Source organism: Anabrus simplex, chromosome 2 (genome assembly GCF_040414725.1).
Source record: "Anabrus simplex isolate iqAnaSimp1 chromosome 2, ASM4041472v1, whole genome shotgun sequence".
In the NCBI taxonomy this organism is placed as follows: Eukaryota; Metazoa; Arthropoda; class Insecta; order Orthoptera; family Tettigoniidae; genus Anabrus; species Anabrus simplex.
Genome location: NC_090266.1, coordinates 944,084,239 through 944,096,361, shown reverse-complemented (window position 1 = coordinate 944,096,361; position 12,123 = coordinate 944,084,239). Strand labels below are relative to the sequence as shown.

Here is a 12,123-nt window from a genome sequence, read left to right as displayed (position 1 = left end):
TGTTTCTGTACCTTTTCCATTCAATAATATTTATATTTTCTACCAGCTGTTATTTAATGATCGAGAGAGGCCTGAATTTCCTACCCCAGTACCCCTCTATATTAACCATGCTAGTACGCCGCGGTGGGGAGGCCTGTGCGCCCTAATGAAGTAGGTAACCGAGCCGTAGATGCAACTAAATCGGTTATCTGTCGAGAGATCAGACTAACGAATGGTTCATTGAATGAGGGACAGCGGCGTTTCAGAAGTTGCAAGGGCGGAAATCTGGATGACTGATCGATATGGCCTTGCAAAAATACTTACCATGGCTTAGCAATGTTCATACTACTACACTGTCGAAAGGAACCGGCAACTACTGCCGTAACGCCCGAGGATATGCAACTCTCTCTGCATGGTCGAATGATGTACCAATGATGGCAGAATTTCTCGGCGAGTTGGCCGTGCGCGTAGAGGCGCGCGGCTGTGAGCTTGCATCCGGGAGATAGTAGGTTCGAATCCCACTATCGGCAGCCCTGAAAATGGTTTTCCGTGGTTTCCCATTTTCACACCAGGCAAATGCTGGGGCTGTACCTTAATTAAGGCCACGGCCGCTTCCTTCCAACTCCTAGGCCTTTCCTATCCCATCGTTGCCATAAGACCTATCTGTGTCGGTGCGACGTAAAGCCCCTAGCAAAAAAAAAAGAATTTCTCGGACTACGCTAGGATAGCACTTTCAAAGTGGAATTTCAGAACTATGACCTCGGTACATTTTGGTGAAAAGTAAGTGGTGAATATCCTATTACATACAACTGACAGAGCTCTAAGAATGATAATACCTTTTGCTACCACTTATAGATGTGAGAGTGCTTTCTCAACTTTGCAAAACAATTCTAACTTTCACATTAACTATTTAAGAAAGTTCATTTTAATTACCTGTAATTTTTAATTTTATGATTAATAAAGGCTATTTGTATTCATGTGTTGTTTTTTCGATAACATTTTAAATGAGGGCAAAGCCAGTTTACGTGATAGATCATAGGCGTAAAAGACTGAAAATGTTAGGAACCGCTGATCTAATGGTAATGGGAGACCAGGGAAGATAAGGTAATGTTGTAGGAGAATATGAACTGGGGAAAAGAATGAAAAAGGAAGTCGGTCAGTAGAATTCTGCACTGATCATAATTTAGTACTTGTTAAGACTTGGTTCAGAAACCACAAAGAACGGTTGTATACATGGACAAGACCTGGAGACACTACAGGATATCAAATAGACTTCATTATTCTTAGGAAGAGACTCAGAAATCAGGTGTTGGTTTGCAAGACCTTCCCAGGCCTGTGGACTCTGGCTGCAACTTAATGTCATGAACTGCCGTCTTAATTTGAAGAAAGGAAGTAATGTAAAGAGATGGGATGTAGACAAGTTGAAGGAGAAGAGAGTGATGGTTATTAACATTATATTTCAGTGTTCAAGGGAGTTGTTTCACGAGAACTTAAAAAAGGCTGAAATAAACACAGTACGTGAAGAGTGGACAGTCCTGAAGAATGAGATCCCACTAACAAGCTGAAGAAAAGTTAGGAAGAAAGGCAAGATCGACTAAGAGTCAATAGACAACTCAGGAGATACTGGACACATTTGATGAACGGCAAAAGTACAAAAATGCAAAAAAATTAAGAGGGCAGAAAAGATTACAAGTGACTAAAGAATGAAGTAGATAGAAAGCGCAAAAAAAAAATGTCTAGAAGAGAAGTGCAAGGATGTTGAAGGTTGTGTGGTTGTAAGGAATTTGCATGCTCTGCACAGGAAAATAAGGGAAACTATTGGTGAAAGGAAAGCTAGGTGTGTGAATATTAGGAGCTCAGATGAAAAAGCACTTCTAGGGAACTAAGAAAAGGCAGAAAGATGGCAGGATTTTGGAACAAGAAGAGGCTGCTGATGCTAATGAAATGGGAGACTTTTTTAAATATTAGAATTCGACAGAACACTGAGAGACCTAAAAAGAAATAAGGTATGTGGTTTCGACGATACCCTCATAATTACTTACAAGATAATTGCCATCGGATTATGAAAATAAGTTATACTTATTCCTAAGAACGCAGGTGCTGACAAGTGTGAGAACAACTGAAACATTGGTTTAATATCTCATGCATGGAAAATTCGAGCACGTATTACTTACAGAAGAATGGAGAGACAAGGAAGGGGTAGACCAAGGCATGAAAATGACAAGCAGATTAGAGTAGATCTAGGATAGAGTAGTTACACAGAAATGAAAAGGTTAGCACATAATAGGGTAGCATGGATAACTGCATCGAAACAGTTTATGGACTTACGACAAAAACAACAACGTACCCCCACGTTTAACTTTAAGTATAATTTAAAACAGTTTATTAACATTATGAATAATGACTCCTACATACCTCTTTGCTTTCGTCCACAGCTGACACACGGTTGATAAAGAGCGAGATGGAGACCTCTGTGGGAGAACCTGGAACAAATACACAACATAAATTAATGAAGGAGGATGGGACGAGATCACGCCTGGAGACAAGACTTGGCATCAATTTACAGTATATTTCAGTGGCCTAGCTTTGTTCACTTCTTGCCCTGTCTGACATGTGTGAAGGGTAGAAGAAGAGCAAGGGGGTGAGGTTTACAGTTGGCTGCAATGTGCTTAGAGCATGTGTAATGATCTCTCGGTATTAAATTTGAGGCCACTAGCTTGGTCTTAGGATTAGCACGATAATTTCTTGCCCAACCCGATCGTTGTCTCTGCTACGAAAATAACACTGGTTTGAGGAATTAGACCATGATGCATTCAGTTGCCGCATCGTATCTGAGACCCCCTACCCCCAACCCCCGTCAACTTGTGGCGTAACAGCCCATTAGGACCTTGGCCTACCAAAACGACTGCTTCCCAGCCAGATGGCCGGTAGATATACCGGAGTACCACGTTGTAAGTGTGACGAAATCATCAGTGTATCGCTTGCCTTTCTTGACCGGGTCCGCTGGCTCTCGTATGACTCAGCTCCTCAGTTGGTTTCAAAAGGCTGAGTGAACCCCATTCCCACTCTCAGTCCAGAATGAAAATACCTAGAGTGGTCGGGAACCATACCTGGAACCTACGGGTAACAGGCAGGAACATCACCTCTACATCAACTGGCGCAACTCAGGAGGATGAGCAGGAGGATTAAGGGAACCTAGGACAACGTTGTCGAAATTATTGTTGATGTTGTTTTGGATAGCTTATTATGTTATAAATCATATTCTGAAGTTTTATTCCATGGAACGCATTAAAATGAGTTCGTTAGTGTGCACGATGTTATACCCTCTTTCATCCTCGTGGTGTGTTAGCTTCGTAAGCTTCAGCTCTTGAAATTCATCTCTCAGAGTTTCTGAATATAACTCATACGAAAAGAAAGGTTTCATTGTTCCTGTTGGCTGCAGTGTCAAATATCTGCAGAACCCAAACGAAAGTGTACGTGGTGTGTCTGAAATGTTCAGCGATTAGTGCCATATCTGAACGGCAACATGGCGCAGGTGCTCGTGCATGCATATGGCTTTTTAGAGGCGTGGCGAAATGAACTCTCTAGCGTGGAGTACATAACACTGCGGGGTAAGCCCAATGCGCAATGTTGCCAACTCATCGGATTTTCCTCTGAATGTTTCGGAATTTTAAATAGAGCAGCGGGTAAATTTTCCATTTAGCGGACAACGGAATTTTTGACGGATTTTCAAACTTCTGTGAACGGTTTTCAGCGGATGAGTTCTGTAAAAATATCACCTTTTTATTATAACGAGAAAGAAAATACAGAACTTGTTAATCCCTTTAATACCGGGAGAGTTGGCCGTGCGGTTACAGGCGCGCAGCCATGAGCTTGCATCCGGGAGATAGTGGATTCGAGCCCCACTGTCGGCAGCCCTGAAGATGGTTTTCCGTGGTTCTCATTTTCACACCAGGCAAATGCTAGGGCTGTACCTTAATTAAGGCCACGGCCGATTCCTTCCCACTCCTAGCCCTTTCCTATACCATCGTCGCCATAAGAAATATCTGTGTTGTGCGACGTAAAACAAATTGTAAAATGCCGGCCCCGCGGTCTAGGGTTAGCATGCCTGCCTCTTACCCGGAGGCCCCAGGCTCTATTCTCGGCCAGGTCAGGGACTTTTACCTGGACCTGAGAGCTGGTTCGAGGTCCACTCAGCCTACGTCATTACAATTGAGGAGCTGTCTGATGGTGAGATGGCGGCACCGGTCTAGAAAGCCACGAATAACGGCCGAAAGGATTCGTCGTGTTGACCACATGACACCTCGCAATCAGCGGTAACGAACAGTGGTCGCTTGGTAGGCCTGGGCCCTTCGGGGCTGTTGCGCCATTGGTGGGGAGGGGGATCCATTTAATAAATTCGCCAAGCAATCTGCCTTTTCACCGTTATTATTCATCACGTGAGGCCTGTGATGCCCCTCATTTTCTACACCAACTCTGGCCCGCAGCCTCAGTCTCGGTCAGCATTTTATTTTGTGTTGCAATCGTTACGTAAACATGATGAGCTGGGTATTGTCGTGTGCGATATCGCATTTCTTTTCAAATTAGGTTCTTTTTGGTACATCACTGTGCCAAAAGAAAATGTTAAAAAGTACAGTTAGATACTTAAGAAACAATGGCTAAATAATGAAGCTTTTTAAATACTAGTTGGTTTAGCTTCCCAGTGATCCCGAACATGGACAGTGCAGATATTTGTTATCAGTGCAATATAAATGCGAAAATGGCGGACATTCTTAATCATGGAAAGTCTAATAAACATTTTAAAGCTGCTTTGCCGTTGTCATTGCAACGGCGGTCAAAAATATATTTATCTGTAAATAATGTGCTTGTCCAGAAGCAACAACAATAGCATTATTTGCTCCAGTTATGATTGGCATAAACAATGGAGTGCACAAACAATTAAATCATAAACATTCTAACCTTATTTTAATTCCACGTGTGTGCCTGTCTACTGTATTCAGTTAGCAATATCATCTGCTGCAGCTGAATCGCTGTTCAGAAATGTCATATGTTTGCTGTCCAAGACTCCTGGTTCTCGAAGTAATCTGTCGGACAAATATTATATAAACAGATATTCCGTGCAATCAATGGTGGTGCTGAAAATTGTTGCAGCAAAGCAACACGAGGTGGCTCTCTGTGCAAGTCGCAATAGATCGTGCTCTCTCCCAATGGCCTAAGTTAATGACCCCCTTTTCAAGTAATAAGGTCAAATTAAAGGTGTTTCATTGCTGAACTTCGGTACAGCATTTTCAGTGATATCAGTAACAAGCTTTGTCTTGTTTTTCTGAAATTTTTTTGGAAGAAAGTCAGACCAGTTCTTTCGCTTTGAGTATAAGCGGGGAACGTAATTTCAAATGGCCAAATCTATGAAGCATGCCATCATGTCTGGGAAGACCAACGTTCACTGATATTTTTGTGAACTCACGGATCAGATTAATAATCTCCTTATTCTTGGAGGTTCGATATGGCTCAATACGGTTAACCAGAAAAGAGTAGTAGACTCTACTGTACCACTAATGATGCGCATTGTCTGATTCAGAACTGTGTCGATCTGCGTAACATGTGGACTGTTCAACCATACAGAAGAACAGTACTCTGCTGTCGAGTAGACTAAATCGATTGCTGGTGATCGAAGAGTGGACGTAGTAGCTTCCCATGTTGAACCCGCAAGTTTCTGGATAATGTTATTCCTTGTCCTCACTTTAGCAGCACTCTTAGTCAAGTGTGTTCTGAAGGACAATGTTCGGTCGAGAGTAATTTCAAGATACTTTGGTTTGGGGTTGTGTGATACAGGCACGTCATTGAGTGAGACGTTCAAGGTAACATTGGCTTATCTGTTGTTGAGGTGGAAGAGGCAGGTTTCTGTTTTGCTGATGCTTGGTATCAGACACCACTTTTGGAAGTATCCACACAAATTATTAAGGTCTGCATTTAGGATTTCTTCTATGACATTCACAGTGGACTGTTGAGTAATAATAGCAAGGTCATCAGCATAAGCAAATTGACGGAAGGTAGTAGAAGTGATATTTGCAATATACAGGTTGAATAACAAAGGGGAAGCTTTCAAAAATGACCTCGTTGTACTAATTAGCGGTATCACTAGAAGAATTGTTGCTCCGGGATACAAGGGCGATCTGTTGAAAATAAATAAATAAATAAATGTTAGTAAACATAAATCTCACACAATATAGCTTAGCTATGAAGTTTTAGTATTTTCCGAACTGATAAAAACTGGAGAAAACTTAGGAAAGGATCGTAAGTTTTCGAGGATAAAGGGAGAACAGAAAAGCGGGTTGTAACTACCAATTTATTTTAACAATATTAAGAATAAATAATCACATTAAAGGAAGTAAATATTTTACAATCTTGAAAGGAAATTGAGTGCGTGACCTTGAATATAATATTGCAAGGATATTAATTGCGTGACCTTGAGTCAAACAGCCACGGGTACTGCACATTAAATATTAAATGTAGATAAGACTGATGTCTTATTAAAACTACAAAAATTCAGCATAAGCCGAACAGATCATGTAAACTACACTGCATGCTGACCATTGCCAATCCATGATTTAAGATACAAAAGTTTTAATAACAAGAAAATGTTAAAGTGAATTAAAGATTACAAGAAAACTTTAAATTTAAATAGAGAGAAAATTTGGTTGACAAAAGTTCAGAAAGACTATTTAACTAGATGGCAGGATCTTGAAAGAAGAGATTTTCTGTAATTTGTAGCGCTCTTCCAGGGAGAAAAATAAAGTCCAATAAAATGTTTACAAAACCAAATAGCAGCATTTAGAGCCTTCAGCCATAAAATTTCAATGACTAGCAGAAGAAAAGAAACATGGTGAACAGATCTTCACCGGTGGCTAGATGAACCAGTCGTCAGCAATATTTTAATAGTAAGAGCCATGAGAAATGAATGCTACTGGCAAATGCGAAGAAAGGCAGACGAAATACAGAATTCCAGCTGCCATCTGATGTGTTTCTGCGTTGAACATGAAAAGCTCTGCCACGCAGGTGGCGATTGAAGTTTACGCTAGCTGTTATGTTGACATGTCGGCGTGGCTCAGGGCTACAGCGAGAGCACAAGTACGCGCTGGCGAGTGGCCGACCTTCTGATGGCTGAATACGGCTGAATGTAAGCTGGCTAGTCTCCTGCTTGCATTGTGTAGAAAGATGGAATATTCTAGAAACGGACGACGAAAAGTAGCACTGGAAAAGTAACGATTAAGTTACTACATAGAATAATAACAGAATACAAAAAAATACAGAAAAATCCGAAAACAGGTCCTGAATGAATATTGGTAATAACGTTCAACATCCCTGCAACTCACACACCACACATACCACTATCCTCCACCACAATAACACCTACACATGGCAGATGCCGCCCACCCTCATCGGAGGGTCTGCCTTACAAGGGCTGCACTCGGCTAGAAATAGTAGAAATAATAGAAATAATAATTTACAGCTTCGAATGATGTCATTTTATCGAACTATTTATCATTACTTATAAGATATCCATTTTCAGTGCTCTAAACCTGTCTGCTTCGCTACATCTAAACCAGTGGCGGCTGTAAAGAATGGTGAAGAGCTATTACCCGTTCGGTTTCGAGCGACAGATTTAGGAACTTCTTTCTTTCTTAATCTGCTTACCATCCAGGGTTGGTTTTTCCCTCGGACTCAGCGAGGGATTCCACCTCTACCGCCTCAAGGACAGTGTCCTGGAGCTTCAGACTCTGGGTCGGAGGATACAACTGGGGAGGATGACCAGTACCTCACCCAGGCGGCCTCACCTGCTATGCTGAACAGGGGCCTTGGTGGGGGATGGGAAGATTGGAAGGGATAGACAAGAAAGAGGGAAGGAAGCGGCCGTGGCCTTAAGTTAGGTACCATCCCGGCATTTGCCCGAGAATTGGGAAACCACGGAAAACCACTTCCAGGATGGCTGAGGTGGGAATCGAGCCCACCTCTACTCAGTTGATCTCCCGAGGCTGAGTGGACCCCGTTCCAGCCCTCGTACCAATTTTCAAATTTCGTGGCAGAGCCGGGAATCGAACCCGGGCCTCCGGGGTGGCAGCTAATCACACTAACCACTACACCACAGAGGAGGACAAGATTTAGGAACTACGTGTTGTTTTTGTTGTTTTGTACTCGTACCTCGTACCTGTGACTGGCGGAGGGTCCAGCACGTGATCACGATTTATTGAATTTAATGTTTCGTCATGACCACGAAAAGCTAGTTCTTGCTTACTTAAATAGAGCACTGCATCAATTGCCAACTGAAGGAAAAGCCTATTTAAATGTACATTTTCACTGAACTGTACAATTACAATATACAGTCTGGCATTTTCCTTCAGGACATCAAAGATCGTATTTTGGTTTGTTTCCAATGTCTTGAAATCTAGCTGCCGTATTTTATGTTCTGCAGAGTCTGAGTGCTTATGTAAAGAACGTGTTATGTTCAAAAGGGCTGAAAATCCTTTTTTATTCCAAACGTTATTTTTATTGATAAAAGGCAAGCAGGCCCAACAAAACAACTTCTGTAGAGCTGGAGAGGAGCACAGCCATGGAAATTCCTTAAACCACGACCGTTTGAAACTACGATTGTAAGATTTACCGGAATGTTTCACTTCTTTTGTAGCACAAATTTGCAGTGATTCAGTAGGGCGATCAAAACGTAGAACTTCATTCTGATCTTCGTTTCTCCAACGTGAAAATGGTGTTTATAATAAAATGCACACTATGTCATAAGTAGGATACATATTTAAATAAAACAGCACAACACTACGAATGAACCACGATGCGTAAGTCCTCGTACTTCACACAGGATGACGCAGGGAAGACGAAACATTCCGCTCTTCCGACAACTTCACTAGCACATTCCGCTATGTGGAGTCACGGTTGTTATGGCAACCGCCAAGGCCAAGCGCTAGAAGGGAGCACTTGGGAGGTAGAGGCAGCTGCGGAATCTCTCGTCTTCACTCAGTCTCACGCGCCGTACTGTGGCCGACAGCCGGGGCTTTCGTGAGTTCCCCTGGTTCTCATCAGGTGATGAGGTGCTCCAAACGCCATACAATAGAGTTCCCCTGGTTCTCATCAGGTGATGAGGTGCTCCAAACGCTGTACAATAAAACATTTTCTTTCCGTAAAACCAACAAATGTCATAAGAAAATTAAATTTAAGTAATTCATTATGGTAAAAATAAGTGGTGAAGTGACACTTCACCTGAAAAGCCGCCCCTGATCTAAACCAACGAGCTAGAATATAATACATAGAGTGGCTATCACGCTGCCATCTTTGAAGAAAGTTGGACTGGCGACCGCCATGTCGCGGAGCGCTGTGTAAGCGAGTGTGGAACGAAGAGGGAAAATGAGACATTTTTACACAGATCTTATTCATTAGGTATAACAGTAAGAGGTTATTTGAGTTGATGACGAAAATATCTGATGGGAAACGTAATTCTTTGACGCGTACACAAATACGTTTCCCTTAAGCAGAGGTTCCCTACAGAATCGCAATGTACTGTAGCTTAAAATAGAAGAAACAAAATACGTAATCATTTGTTTTTTCTTGAAGTGATATATTGTTGAAAATGATTAAATCAATAATTATTTTATCACAAAGATGTGGAGATATCCACACATCTCCAATTTATCAACATGCAGAAGAGTGTAGGCCTAGAGTAAAAGAATACGAATTAGAATTCGTATCTAAACAGCCAAGAAAATTAAACACACTTTAATGAATTATCCTACATTTCACAGGGAACCTTTCTAGGTAACATTTTTATAACATTGACTGGACATACAATTTACAATAAACAAGGTGATATTTTGTATTCGTCTATTTATAGTCACATTTCTCGATTCGAAACAGCTCTCTCATTCACACGAACCATAATATGTATTTTCTACCTCTGACTCATTGCCCCATGAAAAGTATTAATTTTGTATACATCTGCCTTATGGTTACTCCTTTCAGTTCTTGCACAATAACTCTGTATCTGTGGTGCAGTCTAATTTAAAATACTGCTTCAAGAGAAGTTTTATCATGCTGGCGTAATGAGTTTCCTCATTGAACTCGGTAGCGGTAAATAAATTATTGTTATTGTAAAACAACTGCCCTGCAACTGACGGGAGGATTTCATTCTGTAACTTTAACATAAGGTTTGTGTGACATCTTAACGATAGTGACTTTTTCCGGAACACTTTTTCAGCCACGTGACAAATTCACAACATCATGAGCTGGATAAAGAGACTGTATTTTATAACTTTCTAGGCAATAATTACTTTCTTGTCTTCGGAATGCTGAGCAAACATAACCTTCAGAGAGTCGTGGCTTTTAATTTTCTTTCCCACCTCATGGATATTTCCTACTATGTACTCACCAATATTTTCAGAGTAAGAGATTATTTGAGTTGAATATGAAAATATCTGATGGGAAACGCAATTCTTTGACGCGTATACAAATACGTTTACCTTAAGCAGAGGTTCCTTACAGAATCGCAATGTACTGTAGCTTAAAATAGAATTATCATTCTATAATCTATAGTCTCCTTTTGAGCAGATATTTTCTTTATCCTTTAATGTGTTGCCATAAAGACCAACATAATGGCCGTACAAACTAATTTATATAATTTTTTATCGCGCGCAGCGTTTTCAACTCATAACTATGTTCTTCTTCTTCTTCTAACAACGTTTTCATACCCTGATGGGGCCATGGGCGCGATGTGTGTTGCACATCTGGACCTGAACCAGTTTTATGGCCGGATGCCTTCCTGATGGCAACTCTGTGTGGAGGGACGTAGTCACTTAGGGAATGACTCGTAATTTGTAGCGCAGCAATCATGATTAGTACAGGTGCTGTCATCAGAAGGAACCGTAGTACATAGGTAAGAGAAGCATCACTTCCTTTAGATGGGTCAATCTGTCCCAGTAAATAGTTCTTGTATGCTAACTGAATTACTCTGCATTGGGATTATTTCGGTTTCCTCCCATAATACCTATGGAAGAGAATAGCAGTTCTAAACTGTCGGAATTGCCTTGGGTAACATCTCCTGTCATTAAATAAACACCCGACCCTGTAGAGAAACGGGACAAGGGTTGGACGCACACATATAGTGCTCTTCAATGTTCTGTATTTTGCTGCTTGGAATATCACTTGTCTCTCTTCATGTTATTCACCCACTGCCTATTCAGCTATTTGCCTTTTAGTGAGAACCTGTGACGAGAATTTGTGCTGTACAGTGGCGAAAATTAAGATGATCTTTCAATATATATAGCCATGTTGTAGTAGAAAAGAAATGAATTTACCTGAAATAAGATACACTGTGTTACTCTAACAAAAGCATGTGAAACAGAATGCAGGCATATTCACGCCTATAATAAATAAAGCCAAACTATAAAATAATTTCTAACAACGATGAACTTGTCACTCATGCGGGATTGCTCAGACAGCTGTTGTTGTTAGCTGGTACGTTTATATCATGGCGGCCGTAGTATTGCTTGCCTCCGCCCGGATCGCTAATCGAGCTGCTATAGCCACTCTATGTATTATTTTCTAGATCGTTGATCTGAACTGCTCCTTTCTATGAGTTCAGGTGGTAGAAGAAGGGAAATTTGTTAATTTCACTTTTGAATATTGTATGAAAAGGTTTTGTGCATGTTCACCATAGTAGTTTTGCCTTTATCAGTTATCACTGTTCAAAATATTATCATTGGAATATTTAGCCCCAATTTCTTCATTGTGAGGTACTTAAATGTGTTCTTCACACCAGGCTTTCACAAAGTAGTTTATAAATAGGCAAGTCCTCGGAACATCCTTCAACTGCTTCCATTAAAATTGACTTCTCTGTTGGACTAAGCAATATGTCATGTTTCTTGCTCAAGCCATGACTGGTTGATGTTTAAAAAAATTTGAAAGACAATGAAATGTTTGTGAATGTCTATGATGTGCAGATCCTGCTCTTTTTATTTAATTGGAACCTTAAATAGGACTTCAGTATTAAAGGCACCTGTCACTGTGGATCTTGGCAAAAGTAAGCCCGCCATGATTTCCTTTCTATCTTTAAAATTCTTGTTTCCATTAATTACTTAAAACAAA

General features: G+C 40.9%; 1 protein-coding gene across 1 annotated transcript in view; it reads right to left on the bottom strand.

The window, feature by feature from the left end:
- The window catches only part of LOC136863748 (glycine receptor subunit alpha-4-like), a 185,396-nt gene extending 174,527 nt beyond the window's left edge, over positions 1–10,869 (bottom strand). Inside the window, exons 1-2 of the mRNA XM_067140100.2 lie at positions 10,728–10,869; positions 2,395–2,462 (exon numbers count right to left, since the gene is read on the bottom strand). Of these exons, the coding sequence (XP_066996201.2) occupies positions 2,395–2,462; positions 10,728–10,869 (210 nt within the window). The remainder of the gene's footprint in view (positions 1–2,394; positions 2,463–10,727) is intronic.
- Positions 10,870–12,123: the final 1,254 nt, after the last annotated feature.